We start from the raw sequence: 13699 nt of genomic DNA on the forward strand, positions 1-13699 counted from the left end.
CAGCAAACTCTACAGTTATAATTGTACATGCTATTCTTCAATGAAAAGTTTTATTAAAAGAAAAAAAACTACTGACAATATCTAATTATATTTCCTCCAAAACAGTTATTTCCCATTGTGTTGACATACTCTAGATTTGTAGATTATTTCTTTCAAAGTAAATGTTGCCTTGCTTATTTGTGATGTTCTAAATTTAGAGAAGTTGTAGACAAAACTCAATTTTACAGAAATACTATATTTTCCCCCTATTTTCTGCTCATAAATCTGCCTATTTTCACTGAAGTAGATTCTCAGTTTCACTTTTTTGAATAAAAGTCCAAATAATAATATTTAACTTTCAAAAGAATAACATTCGATTATTACTATGTCTGTAAAAAAGCTCCAAGTTTTTAGTAAGCCTCTTAAGGCCCCAAAACAAAACACTTCATTCGAAGGACGATATATGTAGGAACTAAGGCAGCCATCATAGACAGCCACCAAGATCCCAGGGTGAAAGTATGTCATTTAATTTTCCAGTATGAAGTTCCAAATCTAAAAGCATTCTGAAACCCATAAATAAGACTACATAGGACACAAGGCGCATCAGTTACTTACTGATGCATACTAAAACACCCTAAAACTTAGATGGCTTTTAACAACGTGATGACATCTATGTTTCAAGGGTGAACTCCAGTACACACTTCCTTTTAGAGCCTCTGTCTGTCTCATGTTTGCTAATGCCATTGGCTAAAGAAAACCAGAGTCAAGCCCATAGGTACTAGAAGGTTTGACATTCATATAAAAATATACCACGTTGACTCTATCTTGGACTTTGTTCATCTATGTCACCATAATAAATAAAATAAATAAATAAATAAACTTTCTACTATGGCAAAGTCCCAAATTCTAGTTGAAAAGGATTTGAAAGCCTGTCAATGGGGCAAAATGGGACGTGGCTATGATTATATGCAAATGAAAATTTTGGATTACAAGATAATAGCATCACCAAAATTAGCTTGGGCTCCATATAATCACAGTACAGCTAACTTCTCCAGGCCTGTTTTTCCCCTAGGTTCTTAATAACTAAATTTACACCATTTTCCTAGTATGTGGTCCCAACGTACACAGAGAAACCTAAATCAGAATCTTGTCCAATTAAACTAATCTATTACCATAATAAAGAAAGGTGTGACATTCCAACTTTTTGTAAAATATGTTGGAGAAAAGCCTGTTTTTAGGTAAAAGTGTGAAATACAGAATTTCTGTTCTTTCCACATTCTTTTCTCCGGTGACAGGATACTTTCTTTTGGCTTCAACTCTCAGTTCCATCTGGATGATTTTGAAAACTCTTCCCCAGCCTCAAATTCCCCACCCACACCCCTATTCTATAATCTAGTACCTTGAACTGACACTGGATGCCACCCCCTCCTCACAAAAATGAAAAAATTTAGAGATTTATGAGTAGTAATTTGATAGTTACTGGGTAGTTAGTCACTCGGAAGCCCAAGGAGGCCAGCGTAAGAAAGTACTATTAAATCTAAGCAATGAATAACAAGAAAGGGCAAAAAGAACCAACCATGCGAAGACCGGGGGGGGACTTTCGCAAAGACAGCAGAGCTGAACAGATTCCCTAAAACCTGCAGGGCACAGACTGGAAGGCTGTGAGGCTGGAGCACAGTGATCGAGGGGAGAAGATGAGTAAGAGGCAGGTTTTGAACACGAGAACATAGAGTATGGCGTCGATGCTGGACGTGACTAGAAAGTTTTAAGTCGGGGGAGTGGGGAGGGTAACCTAATTTAATTCTTCAAGGATTGTTCTGGCTGCTGGGCAGAGAATGGATACAAAGACAATATTGGAAGCAGAATTCTGGTTAGGAAGCTATTGTAGTGATCCAGGTGATCGAGATGGTAGCTTGGACTAGGGTGGGGAGAAGAAGGTGAGTTTAGGGAACCATCATTGGGGGTGGAGTCAATAAAACTTGTTGAGAAGAGGAATGAAAGTGACTTCTGGGATTTCAATGATGCCATTTGTGAAGATGGGGATGGAAGAGCGAAGCAGATCCGAGGAAACATTGAGGGTTCTGATTTTGGCAAGTAATGTTGACTCCCTGTTACAATACACTGTACATGTCATTTACATGTGGTGATGCCTATGAGACATCAAAAGCTACATGGTTGCGTATTCACATCCAGGTTCTGGAATACCTCATTTTTCTGTAAGAATTAGGTATAACTAACCATATGAAGTGACATGGAAAAGGGTCTGTAATATGAAGTGAGAAAAGGAAGCACAAAACAAAGCTCTTATTATTTAAGTTTTTTAAGTCTGTGTACAAACGTACGTTTATCTATATATACACAAATATAGATCTGCAAGGTTCTCCAACAAATTTATAACAATGGTTATCTCTCAAGAGGAGAACAGAATTAGGGCCGAGTGAAGGAGGTTTTCAAGTGCTCGTTCAGCATGTATCCCCCGCTGCCATTTCTAAATGGAATCCCTATTGGTCAAGAATTCTATGCCATCCCCAGCTTCTTTATCTAAACCCATTATGGCCATCCCATTCCCCTGGCCAGTACCTAAACCTGGGGATAGGGACAGATATCAACACAGCAGCAACTCCTCGGCAGTTCGTCAGCTACCCCCGTCCTCCAGATCTCCTGGGTGGGAGTCAAGCCTGAGCCAGCTCTTCCTAACTGCAAGTGTCATTTTATAGCTGTCAGAGAACCCCGCTGAAGTCTTCCCCCAGTCAGCCTTCGAAATAAATAAGTGGCACTCCTTAACCTGCACCTCATTTTTCTCTACATATGCTTCTGACAAAATCATCTCTTCCCCATACTCTCCACCCCACTTACCCTTTTATATTCTTAAAATTAGACAGGGGAAGTCAAGAGGTATGGGGCCAATTCTAGGATATTTCCTTTCAAAAATACACACATGGTCTGACTCTGACAACTGTGTTATCTGATATCCATCATATCGTAGCATCTAAGTCAAAATTCTAAATTAACATCCTGTCACTGTATGTACTACATAAAGAGGAAACGATATTAGATAAATGAACATGGTCATTCAGGATATATAATACCTCAACCCCAAATGCTGACTCTGAAGAAATTTCAAGCATGGCGATAAGGTCACAGAGGACATTTGAGAATATGCAATCAAATCACGCAAAAATGGCTGTCAATGTCATGTTAGAGTCTTAGCACACTATTTTCAAGTTCTGCTCAGAAAGTTAGAAACACAGATATATCGAGTAGCATATGATCTATCCTTAAAAAAAAAATTAGCATGAAAACATTTATCGTAGCCCAGATTAATGTGAAATTTGTTGTATTATGGGATGAGGTTAAGATGTGTGTGTGCGTGCGTGCGTGTCTGTGTTTGTGTGTTTTTCCTTGAATTTTCTTTGACATATTTAAGGGAGAGGAGCAAAGCAAAAACTGTAAATTTTCAAATAAACATGATGATTTAGAACGGTTCCCATTCCAAACTATTAAACTAGTCACGGAAAACTTTGGAAAATTCCATGTACTAATCAAGTTGTTACTATTTGTTAAGTTCCAAAACACAAATTTCCAGGTCTACATCGCTCACCCCACTAACCTCACTAGCTATCTCTGAAGCTTTTCGGGCATGTTGTATTTCAAGGGTGTCGATGCCAACTTGCATTCCTTTCCCTTTAATTATTGACTCCAGATCTTTCTTGTATTCTTTCTGGGGGAAAAAAAAAAAAATCTACATTTTACAAAATTCAGACACCCAGGGACAATCATATCTGTATTCAATAATACCAAAATGGCTAAACATATTTATTTAAATAAAAAAAAAAAAGATGAAAACACAGCTTACTTTGTGCTATGAGTGATCGCCTGGAACTAAATTTTCTGAACTGCTTGGGACTATAATTCCTATTCTGACTGAGGAAGGGTACAGAAAGCTGCGAAGCTTTTTACTACGAAAAGGCAACTGCCAGGTGAGAACCTTCACTGACAGCTGTCGTAGGGTCTAGAGGACGGGGAGGCAGCTGTAAGTGAGCGGATGCTGCAGAAGGAAGACTGGCTTTAAGGCCAGAACACTCGGTAGCTGTGTGACTCCGGGAATGTTTCTTAACACTGCTGGTTTACTCATCTGCAAAATGGGGGTAATAATTCCTCATGCAGGATCACTGTGAAGTCAGTGAGATAGCATATTGCCGAGCGCCCTGCATGCAGTAGGTGTTTGATAACTGTTAGCTTCTTCTGATCTTTTATTCCTATACTTGTACACCAAGAACTGATCGACTGCTGCCCCTGCCACCATCTTGCCATTCGACCGCATGCGGTAGGCTCTGCCATTGATAGTTTCAAAAAGTATTGCCAAGTATTACTGACAAAACATGATAAGATCTACCTCTGAGTGTGGTCTGGACACCTCACCATAATAAAAGAATTTGTAGAAAATTACTGATGTAGAGATATGTAATGACAGTGTGTGCCGAAGACATCATAATGGACATCCGTTGTTTTTTCCTGACCAGCATCCACTCCTCCTCCTTTTGGCAAAAAGTTCCGTAATTTCCTTTTCAGGAATTACCTCTAACCCCTCTCAATTCATACACTTTGGGTGGGTTGATTTCCCTGCACTACACATGTACTTTTAATTCCACTAAAATACGTTTAAATGTTTCTTTTAATTTATTTAAAGAACAATGGATATGATCAAAGACGGATGGCAAGTTTTTCAAAACATATAACAATGTATAATAGTTCATACTTAAAACATTGTTAAACTACAAAGTTAACTAAGCAAATGGGTGACCGCGAGAACCATCCTGGGTCATCAGCATACTACATTCCACTGACCACAGGCACGATGACTGGGTCAGGTGTGGACACAGGACAGAAGGTGGCCACAGTGAGATTCAATTCTTGGGTGTTAACTGTAACCACAAGGAAGCAGATGCTCACTTCCTGCTGGGATTACTGGCCACAGATATGAGTTATCTTGTCAGCAAGAGGGGCCACCACGTAGAGACAGCCTCCCAAGAGTGAAGCAAGAGAAAAGATAACAGAACCGAGAGATGACGGAAGAGAGACATCATTTAAATTCCAACCTGAAGGAAACTCGATCTTTGTACTTTCTAAGCCAAACATTTACTTTGTTGCTTAACCCAGGGTGAGCTGCGTTTCTATCATTTGCAACCTGACTGATAGGGCCCATCATCATCATCACCACCACAGTTTTCCAGGCACTGAATTTTTTCACTGCTAAATTCAGCTAGATACTCCTCAAAGCACAGTGCCATGATTCGATACCAAAATAATGACATAACACATAATAATGTGACATAATAATGACATAAAGGACTGAAAGCACTTCAGAGGCACTTGATTCCTTCTTATAAATTTTATGTAAAGTGAGCAACAGCCACTTTCGTTTTGTGAAGGGGGTTAACTGGACTCATTCAGCAGTCCAGGCAAGGACTAGAGTGGCCGGTTCGGTTTAAGCTTGTGAACTTTTAAACTGCTGTTAGCGACAGACTACGACAGCGCACTGTCCTAAATCTCTGCCTTTTACTTGCTTAAAAGATCAAGTTAAATCTCATAAATTTATTTTGGTTTATAGTACGGATTTTGCTCTAATATGGGGAAATAGTCATTTTTCTCATATCACATTGAAAGAGATGGTGAGCGTTTTTTTGTTTTTTTTTTTTAAATTCACTGAGTGGGAAAGACTGCTAGAACATAATTGCTTATAATCATCTTACACATAAAAGTTGTGGAATATACATAATCTTTGAGACATATTTATAGATAAGGAAATCAGCTGAAATGTCATACATTCTCAGTTGTTAAATAAATCTACTCACCTCACTAGCCATTTCAGATGCTCTTTTTGCTCTTTGAATATCAAGAACTTCTGAATTAAGTTCCATTCCTTTCCCTTTTATTTCATTTTCCAAATCTTTTTTATATTCCTTCTGTAAGACAAGAATATTAAAGTTTGAAATTTACTGGGAAGCTCTTTAACGTATAGATAGTTTTACATGTTTTCTAGAGACCATAGAAAAGAGAAACTACCTCTAGAAAAGAATGAACCAGACACCTGAGCATTCATATTCCTTATTTCATACAGAAAGATTTTCTCTTTTAATGTTTAGAGTGGCTTCCAAATAAGTCTTTTCTCTTTCATCCTTTCTTCCAATATATTTTGGTATCATATTGGTTCCATGCTTTTAAAAAGATGTTTTCCCTTTAAATTGCGAGGAAGATCTTAGGAATACATGCTTCTTATTAATTATTTGAAGCATTGCTTTGAAAGCTGTCCATAAAATGTGAATCACCAAAAGAACATAGTTGAAAAAGAATGGAAAATTACAAAATCGAAAGGATTGATGTAGGCAAGGTTCAAAGAAAAAATTTTTTTTCATTTTATTCAAAGATTTATAAACCAAATGATTTCCTACAGACTGATAATATATAGTTTGAATTTCACCTATTTTAATATTATATTTTAAGTAGATCCAAATGTCTTTACTAATGCATATGTAACTCGTGTTTTTGTACGAATGAATTTCCGGTTTTCTTACTAACTGCATATGAAAACAATAAATATCTTAATCCAATTCAACTAAGTTGCATTTATGATTAACTTGCCGGATGAAAGATGAGACTTCCTTTAATGATAAGAAATCATATTCCAGTTAATTCTAGGGTTCATTTCATATTATTTTCTCTTTGTCCAATGAAATTAAATTAGCCAGTCCTCTGCTTAACTAATAGCCTACGAGACGTTGTAATGACCTGCATGTAATTTTGGAAAGAGCTCTGGTGTCAAATGACCTGGAGGAAAGTCAGAGTTCGTTCAATTATTTGGTCATGTGACCCTTGAGAGGACTTTAAGTAACTGAGCCTTGATTCCCATATGGGCACAATGAAAATAAAACTACTTTGCTCTACTGATGTTAAAGGGAAATTGGGGGAATCAAATGAAGTATAAAATGATACTAGAACACTCTAAACATCAGCATAAATGTACGAACCATAATAAAATAAAAAATGCAAAGACAATTTAAAGCTAAATGCTTACACTTAGAAAAGGAAGTTACCATTTCATTAGGTCACTAAGAGTCCCTTTTTAAAATTCGACATCTCTTTAACCTAATTAAAAGATTTTTAATGATACTCGTCTGGGCCTGTTTTCTATCGTGAAATATATAAGCTGTATCAATAAAAAAAAAATTCGCTCCAAAAGAGAAATAAAAGAAAAACGCAATGGTATTATATTAAAGTCATTTTGGATCTCAAAATAGATCTCACATTGTCATGTGTATGTAAATGATGAAAAAAGTCCCCTTTGAAAAATTCACATAAAATACTGCATATTTTCTTAAAATAGAAGACAAGAATAGTAGGAAGTTGGCATTTGATTCGCCTTCAACTTCAAAATATTTTATAAGAATGAGAAATGAGAAAAGATAAGGTAGCAAGAGAACTCTTCCATAAATCACATGCCTATTTCAGCTCAATATACATTATAACGGTGAACCGCATTAAACGTATAAAAGCAGTTAAATGGTAAAGGCCAGTTGGCACTTAGTTTTTAAGAAGTTCATGATGATACACATCTATGTAGGTAATTATAGAAATTTATTTCGCTTGTTTAAGACCTTTCTTTCAGGACTGATTTCTTTCAGTTCAAAATTCAGGATGAAATGGAGTAACATCTCTTAATGTAAAGAGAATCTATTTAAACAAAGAGTTGGAAGAGTTCCAAGTTGCTTTGTAGCCATTTTTTTTTTAAAAAAAAAGACAAAATTTTTAACAGGATGGACTGTGAGCACGGTTTTGCTAATTGTTAGATGTGAGGACCTTAACATAAAATAAATTTAATACACTAATTGTGAGCTAAATGCACTACTAAATTTGGAGGGAAAACCTGCTGAGAATAAAATAAAAAACAGACATGAGTTCCTATGTTCTATCAGTTAAAAACATTATTTTTTCCCTACTAAGGACATGAATCACTTATAAATAATGTACCATTTATCCAGACTTATAAATAATGTACCATTTATCCAGACTTTCACACATGATCACCTCGCCTCTGATATCAAATGTCATGAGAATGCTACAGGGAAGTTACAGAAAGGGCTGGCTCTACTATGAAAATAAAAATAAAAATTAAAAAACTCTATTAGTAGAAGTCAAAGTGAGAGAAGGAGGAATGGATTAATATCTGAAACTCACTGACTTAGTAGAGAATTGTTAAGTAAATATTGCCAGGGTTATTTCTTTAGTTTTTAGTCTTCTTTTGCAATATTTAGTGGTAAATAGCAGGATCATACCTCCTTCAGAAGATTGGTGATGTACTTTACATGTAAAAATTCTGGAGTTTTGTCCAAATCCAGTGATGACCTTCCTTTAATCTCCTTCTCAAAATCCTCTTTGTAAACTTTCTGTTAAATAAGACAGCATCATTTTAAATTTAGAAAATATTAGAGACTGTTGAAAAGATGTTAGAACGAGAGTCCTTGAAATAAAATTGATGGGTTTTTTTTATATAATTCTACCACCTCAGAGTCTTCTTATCAACAGGAAAATAACTCCAACTTCATCATAAATTTTAGAATTCTACCAAATAAAATCAGAATCATCAAGTACCGACATCCTCTGGGAGAATATCCTGACTGAGGCCGCTTAATATCTATATGGTCCTTTATCGTCTGATATAGGGGAACCAATAAAGTGGGCTATGTGATTGGATCACCTGACTGGTTCACTCAAAAGGCAGTCGATCCATCCGCTGGAAGAAAATCTGGCAGCACAGAAGACCATTGAAACCAAAGTAGCAATAATGTTCGCTTTCTCATCATCTCTCCTACTGTCGATGTTTTGAGAATTTGGGAAAGACCATTTCTAAAATGCAATGGAAGCTGAAGGGTTAGACATTCCTTCAATAATCTTGGCATTCAGGATACTTCTTGTTTGTGTGACATGAATCAAGTTACACTTTGGAGAGAATCTTATCTTGAAGCTGATAAATGGTTCTTTAGGTAAGAGTTCCCGCCAAGAAATGAAAGATGCTGACAGTGATCGTGAAGAACTAAAATGCACACCCCGACCTGCCCCTCTGACGCTCAGCCACTGTTTAGCTCCAATTCTCTAAATTCTAGCATTTAACTACGCATTTGAAAATCAACGAAAACGCACACTTTATGACTATAAAGACAGTCTCTCTAAATAACGAAAATATCCATCCAATGTGAAAATATTCACCAAACGAGGGCTCAGATTTTACCGGCTAGATATTTTATTCAAATTGTATCACAAAGATGGCAAAAATAAATAAATTGTGCATGAGACTGTTATGAATGCAACATGAAAAGTTATTGCCAGGTTCATTATGTACTTATCACAGAGACAGGTAACTGTATGAAGAAATGTTCCAAACCACGAGGGAAGATAAGAGAACAGGCCGTGTGTCTCCTCACCAACATTTATGTTACATATGGCCGTTTAACAAATGATCTAGGTATAGAGCCAGAGAAAAGGTCAGAACGGATGTTCTGTAAATACTAAAACTAACAAAGCTAATTATGAAATTGCATTGAGAATATTATGAATTAAAGGAACGATAGACACACCTAAGAACAGTATTGAGATGTTCTGCTGTTAGGTAAAATTAACTGAGATAGTACAGTTATAGGGCTAAATCCAGGGCATTTCCAAGCCAAAAAAAAAAAAAGACTCTTTAAAAAAGCGAAATATAAATATATGTGTTTATTTATTTCAGATATTTCTCTTCAAAAAGCCTTGATCCTCTAAAAAAATGTTATTTTACTGATGTAAGTTGTTAAGTAAGTCGTTACTTTGATTATAACTAGAACTGGCCAATATTTAAAAAAAACAAAAAAACAAAAAACTTTAGTCTGCTTTTTGTTAGGGGAGGTCTATTTGTAAAACTGAAGACAAAGAACTGTTCAAAACCAGATTTAGAGATTTCTAGAAAACATTGATTCAACCTACATCTGGTATTAGAAGGAAGTGAAAGCAGCATAATTGGAGGCTATAATAAATACACGAGTATTTATTATATACTGCGATCATCAATACAATCTCAAAAGCTCATGGTCAAGTTTACCTCTTAGGGGTAAGCACCACCACGTGTCTGCTTCACAGGTCCCACATGTAAAGACATCTTTCATGTCAAACTTTGTCTAACTAAGATGTTTAGATATTTTATTTTTCTAGCAGAAAATTTAAATGCCAAATTACATGGAATAAATTGCATAGTATAGCTCTTTATAGTATAAATTTGGTCCAAAGATATTTCCTATTGGAAGATTTCTTTTTCCTTAAGCTCTGCTGAGCAGAAACATAATTGCTGAGCCTAAAAAACTACAAGTCAATGGCTATAATTAAAGGGAAACATGTATCAGCTTCTGCAAAAGACAACTCCCCCCAGTGACAACACCAGAAATCAGAGTAGCAAAAACTGAAAGCCAATATTAACAAAGGCACACACTGTAAGTGGATTCCACAGCATATAATAAACACATAACTACAGTTAAACATTAAAGCTGATTTACACCTGGTGTCAAAACAGCCAACCAAAACCAATGACTGAGTTCATCTGACAGATTTTTTTTGTTAGTTGTCAACATTTAATTTTCCTTGTCTTCTGTGGGGTCACAGCAATGGTAAAAAAACAAGTGCTAGCTACAGATTTCGAGATCCACACAAGAAAAGATGGTACACGGAATGCACGTCACTTTTTTCAGTGTCCAGGACACCTTTAAAGTCCTTGTCATCTGTGCAGTGAAATTTGTACTTGGGGAATCTTTTCTCATTTGAGGGTCCGTTGCCAAAGGGAAAAAAAATCAACTGACTAAATGTCATGTAAATAAAGACAATTTAGTCTACTTTGCCCACTGATTCTTTAAGAAGCAAATATCCACATGTTTGGAGGGGTGGCAGGGTTTATTAAGATGATATAAGACATGAAAAATATAAGTAATTATCTTCTCTTCTCTTGCTTGAAGAAGAAATTAAGCAACCGAGACTATTCAAGGAGCCACGGTAATGTCTGAGTGCCCTTTCCCTGCGAAGATGAATTACAGCATCTCAACAAACAGCATAATGTTTACAAAATTCCTATGAGAGTTTTATTGTCCAGAAGTTATTGTTTCACCGTGTTTTGCTGTTGTTATTAGAGAACAGAAAAGATCTTGCCCACTGAGCACGTCTGGAGTGAAGCACTGGAGTTATAATCGGCTGATACTACTGCCCACTATTTCTGTCCCTTTAAAATAATAACTTGGTTGTACCCAAAGTATTCAAGATGTTGGCTGCAGACAAAACCTTCTGTTTCTGGTGTCTGGATCCCCAAAAAAGTATGAAAAAAGAAAAAAAAAACAGAACATAAGAAATCTCACTGAGACAGAGTAAAACCAGTATGGGGAGTACGTGGGTGTGACTTAGCATTATCTTAAGTAGAGAAAAAAAGTGGATAAGTAGAAAAAAATGTTTAATTGATCTCTTCTTCTCGTGATATTTTAAAATTTCCATGTCACTATTTATTGGTAGGGTGGTGGGAGGGAATCAATTAAATAAGCTAACAGAGAAGAGAATCATTTATAACTTTGACCAGGTCCTAAAACATTGGCATTTGCTGGATACCTAATTTTAGGTAAGACAATTAATATCAATAGATGCATTACTAGTCTAGGGATAATGCCCACCTAGCATCATTACCTTGAGAGAATTAAATGAGCTGACAAATATAAACTACCTAGTATATTACTCAGCACAGAGTATTTAATAAATGTTAGTTTTATTGCCATTGGAAAAAAAAGTAAATAAAGCAACCAGTTCTTCATTTGCTATTCTCTTTTTTTTTTTTCTGCTCATCATAGGTTTTACATGGACAACTACAAAGTGTCACTTTTATAATCACAGAATGTGAGAGGGACGTTACAGGCTCATCTGGCCTGATATCCACATTTATCAAATGGGAAAAACTAAGGACCAGAGGATCTCAATGGCCCGGATAAGGTGCCTAGGTCTAGAATGCAGATTCCCTGGGTCTTCCCGTGCAGGGTTCTCTAAACCCACTTAACATTCTGAACCCCTTTCCTGGTTCCTCTCAAATGATAAAATGTCAAATATGCATTAAACAACTGATAACAAACCAAAGGGACTCACCTCACTCTGCATCTTCTGAGCCTCCTTTGAAGCTTGATATGATGGTGTCTCAACAAATTCAAGCATTGATTTCCCCTTATTTTTCTCATATTTTTCTTTGTACTTAACCTTTATTGAAAACAGTATAAAAAGCATATAAAGCTCATGAACCTTTATACAAATAGAGCAACATAAAAGAAATATGTCCAAAATTAATCATCCTATTTTCTAAAATCGCAGTTAGGTTGATCTCTGGGTTCTCTGTGGCTAATGACATATAAAGAAAGTACGCAGGTTATAGATACATAGTTTTTTAAGGGATACAATAATTTAAAATTACTAAACAATGAAATTCTAGAACTGGATTAAAGTACTTAAATAGCTGGTATACATAGATATATATTGTACATATGGGGTTATATATGTATACACATATGGTATACATATAGAGAGAAAGAGAGAGAGAGAAAGACAGAGACAGCGCCTTGTGATACCTTGGAATGTGCATCAGTAAGTCAAAAACAAGAAGGAAAACATAGATGTGATTATCTTTCTATCAAAGGGAGGACAATGTTCTCTGACACTGCTAAATTTTTCCACAGACATTGAGTTAAACATGTAGAACTTTTATGTGATTTTTTTCAGTTTCACTATGCATTATTTAATAATATCGTATTATGAATTCTTTATTTCCATTACAACCAGTCCTTATCTTACTTCAGTTTAGAAAATGATCCATATTTTCCATATACTAATAACAAAATCTAAAACTATATGTAAATTGTCAAAGTGGTTGACTTTTTAGCAACACACCTTTTTAAATTCAATACATTGAAGTTTTGACTATGATTCATTTCATTCAGAAATGTATTTTTATTAATGTTCTAATATTTAATAATTATTTTTAAAATTGCTTCTTAAGTTGTATAATAACAATGATTTTAATGATAATAAAATCCAAAAGAAATTTTTTTTATACTTAGAACTTCATAGTGGCAGAAAATATAACAAATTTTAAAATTCGTATTTGTAGGCATAATTTTTAAAATAAATTTATTTATTTAAATTAGTTTTAAGTATACAGTACATTGGTTAGACCTCTATATTGTTGATAAAATGATTCCCCTGATTGCTCCCTCCCTCCTCTGGCCCTCCACCTAGCCATCATGTTAATGCTAACTGCATTCCCTCTGCCATGCTCCCCATCCCTGTGACCAACTATCAACTACTGATTTGTACTTCATTAATCCTTCACCCCATTCTCCCAGCCTCCCAACCCCCTCCCCTCTGTCTGTCACCAAATTGTCCACTATATTTATGAGTCTGTTTTTGATTAGTTTGTTGTTTTTGTTCCTTAGATTCCACATATAAGTGAAATCATGTGGTATTTATCTTCCTCTGTCTGACCGATTTCACTTAGCATAATAACCTCTAGGTCCATAGTCCATCCATGTCATTGTAAATGGTAGGATTTCATTTTTTTTAATGGCTGACTAATAGTCCATTGTATATATGAATCATAATTTCTTTATCCAATCATCCATTGATG

At 35.6% G+C, this 13699-nt stretch overlaps 1 protein-coding gene across 1 annotated transcript in view; it reads right to left on the minus strand.

Annotated features, from left to right (window-relative positions):
* The window catches only part of NEBL (nebulette), a 101010-nt gene that overhangs the window by 48806 nt on the left and 38505 nt on the right, over positions 1-13699 (minus strand). Inside the window, 4 exon segments of the mRNA XM_039877524.1 lie at positions 3590-3700; positions 5835-5945; positions 8313-8423; positions 12172-12279. Coding sequence (XP_039733458.1) covers positions 3590-3700; positions 5835-5945; positions 8313-8423; positions 12172-12279 — 441 coding nt within the window.

Source organism: Pteropus medius, unplaced genomic scaffold, assembly GCF_902729225.1.
Source record: "Pteropus medius unplaced genomic scaffold, Ma_sr-lr_union100, whole genome shotgun sequence".
Lineage (NCBI taxonomy): Eukaryota > Metazoa > Chordata > Mammalia > Chiroptera > Pteropodidae > Pteropus > Pteropus medius.